Source organism: Lepisma saccharinum, chromosome 6 (assembly GCF_977018435.1).
Source record: "Lepisma saccharinum chromosome 6, izLepSacc3.1, whole genome shotgun sequence".
Lineage (NCBI taxonomy): Eukaryota > Metazoa > Arthropoda > Insecta > Zygentoma > Lepismatidae > Lepisma > Lepisma saccharinum.
The window spans coordinates 53374886-53392840 of record NC_139234.1 but is presented as its reverse complement, the minus strand read 5'-3'; the positions used below and the strand labels follow the sequence as shown (position 1 = coordinate 53392840).

General features: G+C 38.7%; 1 protein-coding gene across 7 annotated transcripts in view; it reads left to right on the top strand.

Moving 5' to 3' along the window:
* Positions 1-17955, top strand: part of bves (popeye domain cAMP effector bves) — a 217248-nt gene that overhangs the window by 162833 nt on the left and 36460 nt on the right. For all 7 annotated transcript variants that reach the window (XR_014441781.1, XM_083123927.1, XM_083123926.1 and 4 more), the window contains exon 5: positions 14708-14848. Coding sequence is in view for 6 of the 7 variants with exons in the window: in XM_083123927.1 (XP_082980053.1) it covers positions 14708-14848 (141 nt within the window). In the remaining variant the exon portion in view is untranslated. The remainder of the gene's footprint in view (positions 1-14707; positions 14849-17955) is intronic.

The following is a 17955-nucleotide window of genomic DNA, read 5'->3' as shown; positions in this document are numbered from 1 at the left end:
CACCATTCATTTTCATCTTTGCGATTGGCCAAGGTGTAAATTATACTTGAAATAAAACAAAAGCAATACAAATACAAAACACAAATAATGGAACGATTATGCTGTTACGTTTTCCTGTATTTTAGGCAAGTCGCATGTATCAGCCAACAGTCAGAGATTGCTTTTCGGTCGAATGATACTTCTAATAATCGGAGGTAAATGCAAGCTGAGAATTATAATTTGATCTCTTATCCACCTGAGTTGAGGATCTAAATTTTTTGGATTTAATTTGTAACAATATTTACTACTGCGAGGAATTAAAAAAAACTTACGGCTAATTTCGTCACTGGCTTCCTATTCTGTAATAGTTACATTTGTTTGTAAGAACATAATACATTAATTTACTTTGTATAAATATTACATTATCCATCGCTTTTCCTAATTAAATCTCATACCATATCCAACACAAACATAAAATGTGTTTTACTAATAACACAGCTAGGTTTGGTTTGAGTTGGTTTCTTAAGTCTACTTTATGAACAGTAAGGCTAATGGTTCGGATCCCACTTTAAACTGTAGGTCCAGTTCCAATTAGCCTTAGTGTGCATAAAGTGGACTTAAAACACCAAATCAATCAATTACAATATCCAGTAGGTACAGTCCCTACTAGCCTATTTATGTTAAACTTTATATTCTTTGGCAACCTGGAAAGGTCATTATCGAAATATTGCTATTTGATGTTGCTCGAAGTTTTTTTTTTTTTTTTTTTTGTTCGTTGCAGTTTCAAGATACTATCCCTTTTCTGTTACTTATAGCTCTTTGGGGAGGAAGGCAAGTGCCTCTGTTTACCCTACCATAATATGTGTCAATGCGACACAATATATTAAAAATTTGCCCCCTCTAGGATTGACTTCGCCCCCCCCCCCCCCAAAGAATTCCTGGCTACGGGCCTGATTGAATAGCTTCTTTGGTCATTATTTACATGAAGCAATACTTAGAAACTGAGTTCCGATTGTGTAAAGGTTTTTGAAAGTTGCATACGTGATGATACGGAAGGCGAGTGTGGAAGATAAGGCCGGAGGCGCAACCACAAATTTTTATCTGGAGGGAGAAAGTACCAGGATAAACGTACCAATAATAATAATAGTAATAATAATATTAATAATGGCATTATTATTACTAGTGGTAGTAGTAGTAGTATCAAAGACGTTATTATCCTCATAAATTACGCACAAGGGAGGTAGATGTCTGTGCTAAAGTATTTATTTGGAACAAACGATTTGAAATATTTTTTCAACACCAGAAATTTTACATTACCTAATAATTGAAAACAAGCATACAAACTGTATTTTTGAATTGCAGAAAATGAATGATAAATGCATGCCGAAGATATTTTTTTTGTACATATAACATGTATAACTTTCATATGTTTTACACATATGCAACATGGAGCGACATAAAATAAGAAAATACATATGCAAGATGCTAACACTAAATTATGTACGTATTCAAAGTTTTTTTCATTACATATAGACAAAACATATTATTTAAATACATCACATTACAAAAAACAATTATATTGCGAGCGAAGCGAGAAAGAAAATTTTTTGATCCAATTTTTGCAATTTAAAACAATATTGATTTAATAAGGAACAGATAACATCACATGGTGCCAAGGCATTCTCTCTTTCACATTTTTTTTAAAATTAGATTATTTGGCGCCCATGGCCGACTCCCGACGCCCCCTAGCTACGTCTCTGAACTTGACGAAACTGAGAAAAGCTGGCACTGCAAGCAAAGCGAGCAAGAAAATTTTACGAAATGTATTTTTATTTGTACAAAATTTGAAATAGAAGGAGGCAATTTCTCCTCTGTGCCCCCTGTAGGTGCCTTTGGCCATCAATGTTTGCCCCCCCTAGAATTGACTTCCGTCGAAGGTTGGGGGACAATGCCCCTGCCCTCCCCTGTGGTTGCACCACTGAGTAAGTCCGAAATTTGGAGGAACAAATTGAATCAATCCTGCTACAGCAACTTTTTGGGAAGCGATGATCACTTTATTCCAGGCGATTTTCTACTATTATTATTGCACGTGGCAAGAGCACAAACAGGTTGATTTGTTCTCATTTTACTGGCATTCAAGAAAAAGTGTGTATAAGTAAATAATCGACCCATTTATCTCAAGCTTCCGGATACGATAACGAAGTAAGTTCCATTCTGTCCTCTTAATGACGTCATAGCGCGCACAGAATCATGGGAGAAAATCTCGGAACCTCGGGAATGGCATACCTTATAAAGGTACCTTGGATATATTGCGAGCGAAGCGAAACGAGCAAGAAAATTTTTGGATCCAATTTTTTTGCAGGCTGTAATCAATATTGATTTAACAAGGTGTAGTACACCCCGATGGTGTAGTGCTAACATCAGTGACGTGCACTGAGGAGTAGCTAGTCTAGCAGAGATAGAGCAATCAATCTCACATCTCTAATTATTTTCAAATCACAATATTTATTGTCATATTAAAGCTACAGTTCATATGCAACACTCTTTTTCACGCGCTTCTCGTCCCTCGGTGTGATCCGCGGGCTAAACTGGCCTAGCTCGCTCTTCTTCCGCCTTAGCAGTTCCAGGTAGAAACGGGTTTCCGAAGTAAAAAAAAATATTTTTGCCTCTACCTCCCTTGCCCCCTCGCCCCCGCTGCAATGGTTGAAATCCCGTGCTTTCAGGTCCCTCAGTCTATCTCCTATAGGACAGATAGGGGATTGGTTTCTATTCGATTCCTTTGTAAATCTTCTAAAGAACTGAAGGGAAAATTTTCTGCAGTACTTATGTTCTCTGTATTTACACAACCTCTAACACGTTGTACAATATGTATGTATAATATGGGATGTAGTTTTATTATTTATGAAATGGAAACGTGTTATGTGCAGACAATAATGCTATGGTTTTTTTTTTTCAAATATGGAATATATAATGATGAAATTACAAATATTTGCTCAGGCTCTCTCTCGCTCTCGTTTTAGTAGTGTTTTTTTTTTAATATACTAATCTCTTGGCCTCCAACGGATGTATATATTTGGGCAAGAGATCGCACATTCATATTGTTGTTGGTTTGGTTTACTTTACTTCGCTTTTCTGCCACATTTGGTTATCGCGAAAATGAGGATGAGTGATATGATGATATTGATGAAGGGACTTCGAACAATCCAGGCCGGGATTCGAACCCGTGATGAGCGTGCATTCTTGTTCCTGTGTTGTACTCTGCAGTGAATAATGAAATAATTTGAAATGAAAAATGTATCTCAGAACTCAAGAAGCCAAATTAATATTATTGAAGAAACTACAAATAGTGTGTTTTGTTACTGTGCATAAAGTGGACTTAAGAGTGGGCTGGAGGTTGGCATGAAAGTAGTTTCCTGGCCCGATGCGATACAGAGACACCTAGCGACATATCAGTGAACTAGCAATTTTTCTCTGTTGTGTCCTAAACTAGAGGAAGAGCACAGGCCGGAGGGCAGAGGACCTCCCCCCCATGGTGGAAAGACTTGCCACCATGTTTCCCCCCTGCCTTCACCACCCCCTCCCCTTCGTGACCGCTGCGAAAGGGCACCACCTGTTTCATTTCATTCTGGTTTCGGCTTCTTTCTTCTCCACTGGCAAAATATTCACTGCTGGCTGGCCACAGCAGACAGTCAGGACCTTCACAAATGAGATTTGGACTGAATAAATTTTGTTGATTACAGTGGCTGCTATAATTATGTAGAATTTCTCTTTGTGCGGTTGAGATTATAAATTGAGAGTAAAGAAGGTGGTAGAGATTATCAGTTGAAAGTAACGACGAATCAAGTAAGAATAACTAATTGAAAGTACGCTGTGTAAATGTATAGCATACCAGTGATAACAAGGCAGAGGCATACTAGTCGCCATTTACTTTCTTTTTTTTGTAGGGGGTTTCGTGTTGATACAAAATTTGTATCTAATAGTAATAAGCACAAACAATAGTAACAGTTATTATTTTAACTACTACGAACAGTGCTGATAATAATTCGAGATGGACGGGAGCGAGACTATTTCGAATTTAAAGGAAAAAGTCTTGGATATGTGGAATGACCTAGGGATAATCAGAAGAGGCGAAAGACAAACCAATGGAACAAAATGTACAACTACAGTAGTAGCAATGATGTAAGGTAACGAATAGGTAAACATTGAACTTACACTTTATGTATTACCCATCTTAAAAACAGCTCAAACGTATTTGAAACTTTCTACATGTTATCATTTTGTATCATTATGACACGTGCTTCCCCTCGAACTAATATTTATTGTTGTTAATTTCCTTTGTCGTTGCACAAATGTTTATTGCTCTTTCCAATTCTAGAAATATTTTTAATGTTATTCGTAATACCTTTAATTTGCTGCGTGATTTTTGTGTTATTTAATATTAAGACCTATTACTGATGATGTCACAGAATAGTGACTCACCTGTATGTATATATCTTGTAAGACCTGATGCTATGGTAATTATGGACTGTGTTTAGTTTTTAGCTTTGGCTTTCGCACCCCTTAGGATAAGTCACGTATCATATCTGGTCATCTTGCTCCGAAATAACTACAAGTATTACGGTCACAATGGCAGTCTTACGGATGACGTCAAGATGGAATGTTTACTGGAAACCGAACAATTGAAATGTAACACCACCGAGAGTGTAGATACGTTGATTGATTGGTTGATTATTTTTCGTCGCTTTCTGTCACTTTTGGCTAATCACGACATAAAATGGTGATTACATGGAATTGATGAAGGGATACTCGCAAAGAACATCCGTGCCCTGGCAACTTATAATCCCCACCCTACCATTAATTTCAATTGATAATACGCACCTCACCATTACTTTCAATTGATAATACCCACCTCCCCATTACTTTCAATTGATAATACCCACCTCCCCATTATTTCAATTGATAATACCCACCTCCCCATTACTTTCAATTGATAATCCCCACCCTACCATTACTTTCAATTGATAATACCCACCTCCCCATTACTTTCAATTGATAATACGCACCTCTCCATTACTTTCAATTGATAATACCCACCTCCCCTTTATTTCAATTGATAATACCCACCTCCCCATTATTTCAATTGATAATACCCACCTCCCCATTAATTTCAATTGATAATGCCCACCTCCCCATTACTTTCAATTGATATCCCCACCCTACCATTACTTTCAATTGATAATACCCACCTCCCCATTACTTTCAATTGATATTCCCCACCCTACCATTACTTTCAATTGATAATACCCACCTCCCCATTACTTTCAATTGATAATACGCACCTCTCCATTACTTTCAATTGATAATATCCACCTCCCCATTATTTCAATTGATAATACCCACCTCCCCATTATTTCAATTGATAATACCCACCTCCCCATTATTTCAATTGATAATACCCACCTACCATGTTGCGTGAATAATATATTGTTAATTTCATACAGTGTTTATCCTCTGCATATGTTTCTAATTATACATTTTCGTAGTTGAAAATTACACGTTTGACACGTCTGTATTTGTATTTTATTTTCTGCTTCTGTCACATTTGACAATTAGCGACGAGGAAGATGAATGAAGACACGCACGCACGCACGCACGCACTCACTCACTCACTCACTCACTCTCACTCTCTATCTCTCTCTCTCTCTTTTACACTCTAACACTCATGTCCAGGCTGATGCCACGGCTGGAACGTGGAACCTTCCATGGTCAGACCATCGGGCAACTGCTGAGCGCGCTCGGCCACAGTTTCCTTTCTTATAATCTTCCAAGTCCCTTCGTGCAGTTCTCATCGTTGAGTTCACAGCAGATATACTGGGCCAAGGTTGGTCTGTTTGGTCTATTTTACTTCGCCTTTCTGCCACTTCTTACTATTCGCGAAGATGGGAGGGAATGAGTGATGATATGAAATTGATGAAAGAACACCCCCCCCCCCCCCATGCCCAGGCCTGGATTCGATTGATTGGTTTCAAACTGAAATTTCAGTCCAACTAACAATAGTATGATCTTCGAGATGAGCACTATACGTGTTACAAAGCACTCTTAAAAAATCCCCAGTGAATTGGTCAAAATAAATTGACAGAATTTCGAGGAGAGGTCGAGCCGCTGTGAGCCCACACCTTACGCCAATATATGTAAGTAAACCCGTGGCGCAACAGCCCGTGAAGGCAAGGGCCTACTCACTCACTCACTCACAAGGGCCGGCCTCACTAATACACCAACCAGTTACAGGGTGAAGTGTGGTCAGTACGACGAACCCCCCAGCCGTTGTTGAAGGTTACCCCAATCTCCTCAACAGGTCCTAAAGACCAGCCATGTCAAACTCAATTCGTGAGTAGGGCCGCATAACGATAATGTCAAAACTATCCGGGTCACACATCTAGAACCCCAACACCTTGAAGTCCAGAACTAAGTGGTTCGACCCAACGGTGCCGGATTCCAGTGATTGTTATTGCAGCATCGATATGTAAATTATATATAGACCTCCCCCCATATTTTTTCATGGTTATAGTATTTTACATGTTACTTTCGAGTATAAATTGGTTACAATTGTGAAAAACTTTTTGCAAGAAACTGTTTGTGTGCAATTATAGTTTCGTTTCGCACAGATTTGACAGTTTTTTTTAACAAGCTTCTCAAAAGTCTGCAATAAGTTTTTTGTGAGCATGAAACTCTTAATGCAAACAACAAATATTTTGTCAGTCATTCTTGATCATTCGGCTCGGCTGTTTCATTAATCTTCCATTATGGAAAACAACTTTTCACCAAGGCAAGTAAAACCAAAATTAATAAAATTTCTTCAGCAAAATAGCTTATTCGAGGATACTCCTATGGGAGATATGAGAAAAATCAAGGATAGCCCACCTCGCGACATTTATTTTTCAATACGAGTTGCACTGCAATTCAATAAGTTCCATTCGAAGGCAGGACTTGCACACGCATCATCAAAAGAAAAGGGAGCAGAGCAGAACAAGAATATTGCCCTTCGCACCCTCTGAAGTCTTGAAACCTGTTTCCAAATTCATCACGTAGTATTTTTACTGTGGACAAATATTCCTGCCATTCATGGTATTCCTGAGAAGTTGAGAAGGACAAATTATAACTTTATTAAAAAAGTTTTAATATAACGGAAGACTGTAACTTTGCAAAATGACCTCCACTTCCTTCAAAATATCAGCCCTTGTGTCACGGGGAGGAATCATTCAAGTAGTTTTACTGTCATATCGAGATGAGAATCGCATCCACGAATGAAGGGAGCTAACCCAGCTAGCTCGCAGACGTTCGTAATTTCACATATTGTGAGCGAAAAGGCAACAACACGAACAATTTCTGCTTTCAATTGTTCGTTGACTAAGTTATCAATCCTCTCCTCAACTGTATTTCTGATTTTTTAATATTTTTTTTATTAGCGTTGCTTTTCTGCCACGTTTGGCTAATGGCGACGATGAGGATGAGTAATTGTATGATGAAATTGATGAAGAGACACATACAAAGAACACCCATGCTCAGGCCAGGATTCGAACCCGCAACCTCTGGTGTCGCAACGGGCTGTGCTAACCATTCCTCCACAGAGGTTGGCAAATTTATTTCGTGATATAGAAATACTTCTGAATGAATAAACTTTATCAGGGTACAAATTTTCTACGCTTTTCACTATTCACTTCACAACAAAAGTAAGCATTTCACTTGAAAAATCTACATTCCTCGTCTATAGTCCTTTTCTTACTCCCACGAAGTTTGGGCAGCCATATGGTTCCCTGAAACTTTTACAGAAACTGACTTTTCTTCCAGGTAAATCCTTGAAAATCAAGAAACAGACTCATAGGCGACAGAAAGTATGCACGCTGCCCTCCCCCAGCTGGCAAGATATTTTCGTACTTCAGAAGTAACATGTCAATCAGCTTGCTTAGTTGACACAACACCTACTCTATAATGGAGTGTATACCTGTGTAGGGAAAATTGGTCAATGTGTTGAAGTTTGTATGAGTCTGGTCTTGTATCACGAGAAAAGAGAAAACGCGATAACTACAAATGTATAGATAATTTCAAGCATGAAGTGTTAAGTGGGGCCAAGGCGGGCCGCATTAACAGATGCTGGGGCCTACATGCGGCTCGCGGGCCGCGAGTTTGACTGGCCGAAATATCAGGAGAAAAGTTGTTACGCTTCTTTCAGGAGACTCGAACCTGCGCGCGTCCCGTAGCTGGAGAGCCCAAAGCATGACGCCTTGGACCGGACGGTCACGATGCAGGACAGCAGGCCCGTAGGCAGAATTTTATTTTTTTGGGGGGGGATGCTCATCCCTTATCAGCAGCTGCCATCTAAGGGCGAAAAAGTGAGGGAACCTCTGAAGATGAGTTTTTGTTTCCTAATTTTAATTTGGCAAAGGGGAGCTCTCTCACTGTACCAAGCGCCGTCAACCCTATGCCGGTCGTTTGAGTATCTTGAGTTTGAGTTTCTGTAAGTCTTCTTTATGTATAGATAGGCTAATCGGGACTGGACCTACATTTATAGTGGGATTGAACTATTGGGCGTCCACCAGGTACCAAACTCGGGACCTTTTGACATTACGAGGGTCATCTTTACCATTACGCTATAGGGGAGGCAAAAATATCTGAAACTAAGAAGACATTTTGAATGGACATGTAGAATGTAGGAGGCAGGGTTCGCGCTGAAGAGGAAGAAGACGGAATTCTCCCTCCCCTTTCCTAACCTGTACATCTCTAATGTAATTCTCAATCAAGCCAGGAGTCTTGTCCTTCTACATTTTATGTCACTTTTGTTATTGTTAATGAAGAATTCAAATTAATAATTTGTCTTTAAATCTCAAGTTAGCAAGTCAGCCAAAATTATGTTTTTATACTAAATTTTAGATTAATTGAAGATTTGCAAAGAAACAGTAGACCTTTTCATGATCCTTCCACTCCAAAAACAAATGTTTTGTAAGAGTCACATCAAGTTTATGTTTGGAAATAGTTAAGTTCTAGGAACCACACACACACACACATATGTAAGCAACAACGATAGTAGGCTATTGTAATTTGGAGAGGATGTGATTTGTGAGCGGAACAAGCATGGGAATTTAACGAAGTTCCTTTGCGAATCATCAATTATGTGTGTGTGTGTGTGTGTGTGTACACGTATTTCCTACCTGCATCGTTGACTCACAAAGTACTACATGTGAGGTAAAACTATCGAAATGTAAAAAGAGGAAGCGCTACCACCCTCCCCGCCTTTTCTACATTTCATTCAAATCGAACACCAGGCACGTATCGAGATATATATTTCGGAGGGGCGTCCTAACGTAATGTCTCAAAATAATAATATTAATAATGTTAAATTAAAATAAGTATAATTATATTAAAATAATTAATCTATTTTTATTACATTAATAGATAAGAAGGCGATATAACAACAGTGATACAGTATAACATCACGTATTCATTATCTAGCTTACGTGTAGTTAAGGTCGGCAAAATTTGTAAATAAATAGAAACTGCCCTGGCAAGGAAATTAATGTCAAATAGATAAAGAATATAATATTTATTGAGTATGAAAAAATGATGTTAGATCCAGTTGACGAAAGTAAAATGCCTGGTAATATTTTGCATGTTATTATAAGTAGTAATAATTCTTGCATAAATCTTCTTTGGTACTGTCATTCAAAGTCGTATTGCTTTCCAATATTTTTGCGGAAATAAACAAATTGCGACTAAACAACAACCTTATTTTCATTACTTAATTGAAGTTATTTTATGATCTCATTATTTAATTTTTGTACTTGGTAAGTCTTTCGCGGGGAGGTTGGGACTCCTGGACCCCCCTGAATACGTTCTTCGCGGTAGGAATCGAGATAAAGTTACTGTGTCACTGGTTCCAATTCACGGTAAATATGCGCTGCTTCTCTACACTCAAACATACACAAACTCATGGCCTTCCTGCTTTCTTGGTTTCTTGCCTGGGAAAGAGGCAATAAATCAAGCTGTGACAGCTACGGGACCTTCTGACGAGGGGACGGAACCCAGCTGTGCAGAGGATTCAAACACCCGCGCGAAACAGCCCTCCCTTCAGCCTGGGGCAATTTTCGAACAGAGACATCTAGTGGCCAAGTGGCGAACTATGATGAATGAAATTCGGCTGAAGCGGCCGTATCTTTCGCCGTCGATAATACATGACATTTTTAAACAATCATTTTGGGCTGTGCAAGTGACTTTTGAAAAAAAATCCCTCCCTGGCTTAGTCATAAAAGGATTGAGCATTACGTTAGTATGCATCATAATGGCCATTTTCGTTGGTGCTACCCACAAATCCTATAACCATTCTGTGCTTATTTACGTATTTCCTTATGGGAAATTGAAAAAAAATAATGGTATTTGTGCACATTTATCGAACTGAAATTGCATAAATGTGTCATGTACTTAAAGTTTCATAAAGTAAGTTCACATCCACTGCGTGTTTTCCGGCAATTTTTTGTCTTAAAACGTTATATTCAACAAAATGCAAAAAAGCCCATGTTAAAAATTTAAGCGCTTTCCACGGCGACCTTCGCCAAACTCCACCGCCCTCTTAAAACACCAAATCAACCAACCGTGAGGGAGTGATTATCACAGCGCGCTACGACACCAGCAGTTCCGGTTCGAACCCCGACCTGGGCATGGGTGTTCTTTGTGTTTGTCCCTTCATTAATTTATCGTATCATCTTGGTCGCGGTGGCTCAGTCGGTAACGCGTCTGACTACCACGCTCAAGGTCCCGGGTTCGTTCAAATCCGGGAACTTTTCTAACGATGGAAGCGGCGCCCACCCAGCGTCGAATAACATGGGTACGTGGGGGAAACCCTGGGGGGTAAAGGCGGTCAGGGACGTGATGCTGATCACATCACTCCACTCACGACCGGATCAAGAAAATGTGAGGCGTTACCCCCACACCCCCTATACGCCTTCATGGCGTGGTGCTATGCACAGGGGAGCACTTTACCTTTTTTTATCATCTTGGCAATTAACCAAATGTGAGGAAAAAGCGACGCTAAGTAACAAAAAGCAAGTCAAATCATTGATTGGTTGCTTGATTTGGTTTATTTTACTTCGCTTTTCCGCCACTTTTGGCTAATCGCGAAGATGATACGGTAAGAGTCTAGTTTACGTCCTTTTCCTAAGGAATACGTGTCATATATCGTTGGAAAGGTTATTTTATAAGGAATTCAACAAAGTAAATCCCAAGGTCAGGAAAAATTTCCTGGAGGAGAAAATCGAGAAAAACCGATGTTGTCCGGATATGCGTGATTGAACGTACTGAGAACATTTTTCGATGATGAAGCACATATTTAGGGGTGAAATGAGTGCTAATGGAACCTAACCTAACAGGCCTAACCTAACCTCGTAGGCATACCTCGTTTCCGTGAATGGTTAGTGACAGAAAGTGTAAAAAGATATCGGAGCGCCGGCTGTCTCCTAGCACGGTTTTGTAAACGGGCAAGAAGGAGTGGGCAAGAAGGACGTAAACTAGACTCTAGCCGATGATACAATATAATTGATGAAGGGACACACTCAAAGAATACCCATGGCCAAGCCGAGATTCGAACCCAGGATCTCTGGCTTAGTAGTCAAATCAAATCTTTTTATTTTCAAATGGGGGTGGGGGTTACGTGTACTTTTTTTTAGTACTCATTCATCATTTTGCAATCTTTTCCTGTTATTGACGTTCTATTTTTAGGAATACTGGACCCTAAAGGGTGAAGGGGTATGAGCCACACCAACCCCTCCCCCTTTGAGCACGCCACTGATTGCTACCCCAAGTGTCGAAGTCACCGCACGTCACTGGGTAACATCGTCGCCTTGTGATCAAGAGGTTCCATATCCGATTAAAGCACAGTGGTTCGGATCCAACTTTAAACTGTAGGTCCAGTCCCGATTAGCCTTACTGTGCATAAAGTATACTTAAAACACCAACTCAATCAATCAATCAATCAATGAATACCACTCAGAAATGTCACGAGACTGTTTTTAAACATTATCTTGCCAAGGAACAAGAAAAGGCATTTTATGGTAAATCGTTAGCCTATTATTGCATAAAATCTAAAACAAATCTACGGTATCAGCCCACAAATTTCCTAAAACCGTGCCAAAAACGAGTGGATGCACGAGGACAACATTTCCAACATCCCCCGTGACAATTAACGTGCTTATTTTAAATGTAATTGTAACTATAATTCTGAGAACTTGGAAGTCATTTCGAAGCTAACGGCTTCCATAGCGGAGATATCGCACGCGATTTGACGGGAGTTGGCGTCCGGGCGGCAGCGAAGCGTACCGCCGTCAGGCGCACAAAGGGGAAAGAAAGACCCTGTATATCTGCAGACTGGAAACTGAGATAATCAATAAGGCCTATTTTTGTACAGGTGGGCCGTAAAGAATGAACCTTGGTGACGATCTTCGCCGTGACCCTGAACTCTCGCTCCTAACTTTCGTTGTCTCGCCAGAATTTCATTTTGCCGACATATACTTATGAACTTTTAAATCTAAAAACTCAAATCTCAACTCTCACGCCTTACAACAGTAATATACTGATTAATTGTACATAATTAAAAATATTGAACAGTGATTTACATAACCTAAAAATAACGTAGTGAAGACTGTATTTGTAACAAGTAAATGGATGATATGCAATGTGACGTCAGCGGCGCAGAGCATGATGGGAAATCTGGCCAAATTCGCACGTGGTCCGGCTCAGTCCGGCAAACTACAGCAAGCGTGAAGGGAAGCATATGATGCGTGCATGAAAATGACCCGATGTTTAACATTTTATTAAAAGTTTAGTACCCCCGAAACGTCTGAAATTCCTTTTTCTTATTTTTCACATTGGTACTTACGTATTCTGCATTCCTAACGATTCTTGAAGGTGCCATTTCGTTTTTTTTTCACGCAAATAATCTCAATTTTCGACATATCCAGTAATTCTTGTTTGTTCGTTTTCGCTTGCGTTACACGCAATATGGCGGAGAAATCTTGACTAGCGTTGTCCATGATCATTGGTTATGCAGTGTTGCAACCTTCTTCATCGAAAAATACCTACTTTCGTGTCACTGATTTTGTATTTTTTTTCCAGGTTCGAAAACCCCACGAACCATGCACGGATATCCCCACAAACCATGCACGTAGCCCCACAAACCATTCATAAATAGCCCCACGAACCATGCACAACAAGGTTAGGTTAGGTTCGGTTAGGTTAGGCAAACATAGATAAAATTGTCATGTTCTTGGAAAACAACGGTGTGGTTGGAAACACTGACCGGGGGTTACATCATCGAATGCACTCAACATTTGATTCACGTAGTGGAACGACATAGAGGCAACAGCTTTCGTGCATTGGAGAGACATTAATCTTCAAAAATACATGATTTAATGATAAATTAAGCAATGGGAAAAAAACACTTCCATAACCTTTCAAAAGTGTACGGAAAGTCAGTTCGGTAATTACTTTCTCCTGTAAAATTGAAGAAATACGTTTCGGGCATACTAAAATTTTACCTGTTACGGCCTTAAAAAATATAGTACACAATTTTGTACTTCGGAACATTTCTATAAATTATTATCTTCAAGAGACAAAATTTGACTTTAATTCACTTTTTTTTAAAAAAAAACAAAAAATCTTCTCAATTCCCCTCCACCGGGTATCGAATTTTGGATCCTTCAATTACAAGGCGAAAAGCATTAGCCACTTCACTATCGGATAGGCCCGATTGGTTCCATGAGAAACAGGCTCCATAGTCCTGTATTTTTTTCGTATGTTACGTAGATTTATACAACGTTGTTTTGTGGCAAATAGCATCTTTTTTAGATACTCTGGTCATTTTTACGAGTCTTAGAAAAGTATGAAAGACTACATTTGGCATATAATCATTATATTTGTACCTTGAATTACTGCCACAAAAGTTGTGATCGCAATACTTATCAAACGGGTTTCCAACATGCTCCGAAATGTTTGCCAGAATCATGGTAGCGGGAGTGCTTTCGCGCGATGAATTGTGGGGGAAGTTGGTCACTGAATAATTGAATCAATCACTGAGTGATTGAAGGGTTGTATAAACTGGACTGAATCTGTATATAATTCTGAAGTAGAAATACAGATCTGCAGTAATTACACCAGAACTCAAATTCTGTCCAAAGCCAGTCCTAACTGGCATACAACAGGAAAAGATGTAAATTTTATTATTTTTTAATTATTACATTCATTTTTTATAATTATTTAGAATGCCAGTACTCCATACTTGAATATATCCAAATATTTTTTGTAACAAGCCCCAGGAAGTATCCTCCAGCTTTTTAAGCCATTTTCATACATCACTTCAGTTTTTAGCTGGTTAGGGATGGTGCCAGAAAAACTGAGTAGGGAACTTAAGGGGTAGGGAAAAGCATTAGTTTCTATGGGTTGTTCCATTTAATGTGCTTCTTTTTGGGGGATGGGGCTTAACTACCTGAATTTTCTAATTTGTAGCCTGATGATGGCACTCATTTTCCCTTCCGACACCATGATTTCATCATTGTGGCTGCATGAATTTTGTTTGACTTACATTGGATTAGAAATTTGTACACAGTTTGTTTAAATATAAAAATACATTGTACATTGTGAGTAAATTTCCTGTATCTTTAGTTGTAACTGGTTAAAATAATTTCAGGTTTCCATCACTGCCATGGAAGAGTCAAGAGTGTTAATTTGGCATCGTGATAAATTGAAGTTAACCATCATAACAGATCAGTTCCTTCAAGCTGTCTTCGATCATATTTTGGGAAGAGATGTGGTCAAGAAATTAATGCAGGTATGCTGAAATATTGTGTATCACTATGATTTGTATCTTGATTGAAATTTTATTTGTATCATTATTGCAATTAACAAAAATACTGCTAGTTCAGTTTCCATAAGGTAAGTATTATTATAACATGCGATTGTGATTTCCTGTGATTCGGATTAGAAGTATTAAGGTTTCTTCACATGGGGTTCAATTAGCGGCATAAAACCTGATTGTAAATGAAGAAATTTTAATAAATCATTCTTCTCCCCACGATGCTACAAATCTCACAAATTTTTCCAATGATTTACATGAAAATTACACCAAACAGTGCTGACTATAAACTGCAAACTCTCCTTAGTTAGAAGTTGAAGTATCTACAAAGTGGCAATATCTGTCAGTTTGGGGTTGGGAAGGATGCAGCCATGGACTACTTTTGTTTGTGGGTATTCTGTTTTTGAGTTCGATGTTAGTTGAAGAAGTAAGCTGTGTTCTTGAAATGAATCTCAAAAAGTGAGAAGTAAATAGGAATGGGCTTTCATTATACGAGGGTTGGAAGATAACACTTTATGGAATTAAACAATGTATGAACAAGGCATGTCACATGTACCAGGGGTTGGAAGAGAGGGGGGGGGGCAGGGTACAGTTGCCATTCCTCTAAGATATCTGGGAAAAGTTAATGTAATTCGAATGAAGATATTTTATTATCACTGGTTTCTGTGACTTACAGGCTATAAGTTCTAGCAATTACTGCCATGTCTAACAAAATAACAAAAGCACATTGTCACCACAGAGCCTTATAGCCCAGTAAATGAAGATTTTTTGTCGGAACTAATCAGGAGAAAGTTGAATTTTGGTGTATTGTTAAACCATCATAAGAGATGTATTTTCTCAAAAGTCCCGACCCTCCCCCAGAGCTTCCCCCCTATGCCCCCCCTGAATATTCAATATGCAGTATTTCAGGAAATCATACATATCTGAAACTAGTGGACATATTTGGACATTCATTTTTAAATTTCAGTGCCAACATTACTCTCTACAAATTTGATCCTCTTCATGTTTTAAATATTCACAATTGTTTTTGAGTAATTTTCAGACAAAAATAATTTAAATTATTATACTTGCTTTTTTATTTTTGGCAGTGTATTTTCGTTACGGATGATGATATTGGAAAATTATCCGAACAAAAGTTGTAGAGTATAAAATTATCTTTCATTTGATACCAATAATGACAAGTTTCTACTAAAATTTGTGGTGTAGTGAGTGAAGTTTGAATGTGCGCATGTGCTTTCACACTCTATGTGCTCTCTTCTACTCTTCCTGCCTCCTGTAAAAATTGAGTTACTTAGTGTACTGAATGCACACATTTCGATGTTTTTTTGTTCATATGTGCTACATTTAAACAATATTTTTAACATTTGTAACATTTTAAAGTAGCTCATGTGTTGTAGATAGATAGAATATACAAATTTAATTGTTTTATTTTGCAAATATTAAAATGACCTGCAAATATTTACATTACTTACCTCAGAAAAATATCATTCTTATCTGCTATTTTCAAATTTTTGAACTCTACACATGATTTTGTTTCAAGTACTTCTCCATTTACACTCTTTATTGGGAATCTGTGGAGCAGCACTGCACACAATGGTAGAGAAGAGGAGCAAGCAAGGAGATGGAACAAAGCAGCAAACAGCTGGTAGCTGCAGCCACATTTCCTCTCCATTCACTAACACACTCATTGGTCGAACCCTCTCGAGTCTACCTGCGCAAAGGACTTATTTTCATTTAATCTATTTGGCACTCAAAGCTCAAACTAGTGGATTAGTGATAAAAGGATAGAAGGGATGACACTACTGTAGAACAGTTGTGGATTGTATAGACGGCTGTTGTTAACAATAAATGAAGACATCCAAAAGATGGTCCATAGATTATTTTTCTGGAATCGATAAGGTATAGAGGAGGAGTCTTATTAAAGTTTTTAGAAAGAGAGCAATGAAGAAAATTGGTTATGACTCTGTACAGATCAATGTGATAATGTGATACTATCAGCTGTCAGGCATTGGCCATTTCAATTACCAATTGAAATTTCACTGACATTACCATCACATTGGCTGGCTGGCTGTATGGATGGTTGGATGGCGTAGTGGTAACGTCATCGACTTATTACCAAGAGTTCTAGGGTCTGATACCTGGTGGAGGCACAGTGATTCAGATCCCACTTGAAACAGTAGGTTCAGTCCCAAGTAGCCTTTCCATGCATAAAGTGGCCTTAAAACCAAACTCAAAGAAACTAAGCACCTAATTGATGTTCTGTCATGTTCCAGTTGTCCAAAAAAAAAAAAAGCAGGGCTTAAAAGTATGTTAATCAAGGACTATAGAGATCTCCAGAGCAGCACTTGAAGTGAAAAATGTTATCTGGGGGATGTTTGGACGAGCCATGGGGTCAACTGGGGTGTGGGGGTGCTTTATGATTTAACATGGTAACAGTTAGACAACTGGGAGGATGCTTTGCAAAAAAGTTGCTAGCTGGGAATAACATCCCATCCCATCCCATCCATTCTAACTTCGAGCGCTGCTTCAGGGCACTTCCAGAAGCAACATCAATTGTGTCATCGCTATTTTTTTTTATGGCTAAGAGGTTTGAAAGAACAATCAGGCTAATGCATCCAACAAAAAGGAGACTAGCTAATGCTGTTGCTCAGAAATTTGTTTTAGGAGTAGTTTTTGAAGAAGCGGTTGCTGATGTTGACATAATTCATGTGGGCATACAAAAATTGATCAAAAGTTGTAATAGCTGGATCGGTTGTAGATTTTCTGGTCCTGCAGTTGCACTGGACCGAAAGTCCTCTTGTCTTTTAGAGTATCCAAAAGCTCATTCAATTTCACCAAGATGATAGGAGATATTTGTTTCCTCATGGTCATTAAAGGTCTTCTTTTTTTAGGGGGAGTGGGGTTAGGGAAGACAAGAGCAGTAGAACTTGTTATCATCTGATGCAAAAGATCAGGCAGCTATCTTCGGCCAATGAGGATGCTCTCAAGAAGATTTGATTACAAAAGGGGAAAAAAAGCTTTATAATTCGAACAAGCAAATCGTATTAAAAAGCTCATTCTGATTTGGATGAGCTCCCTGCAAT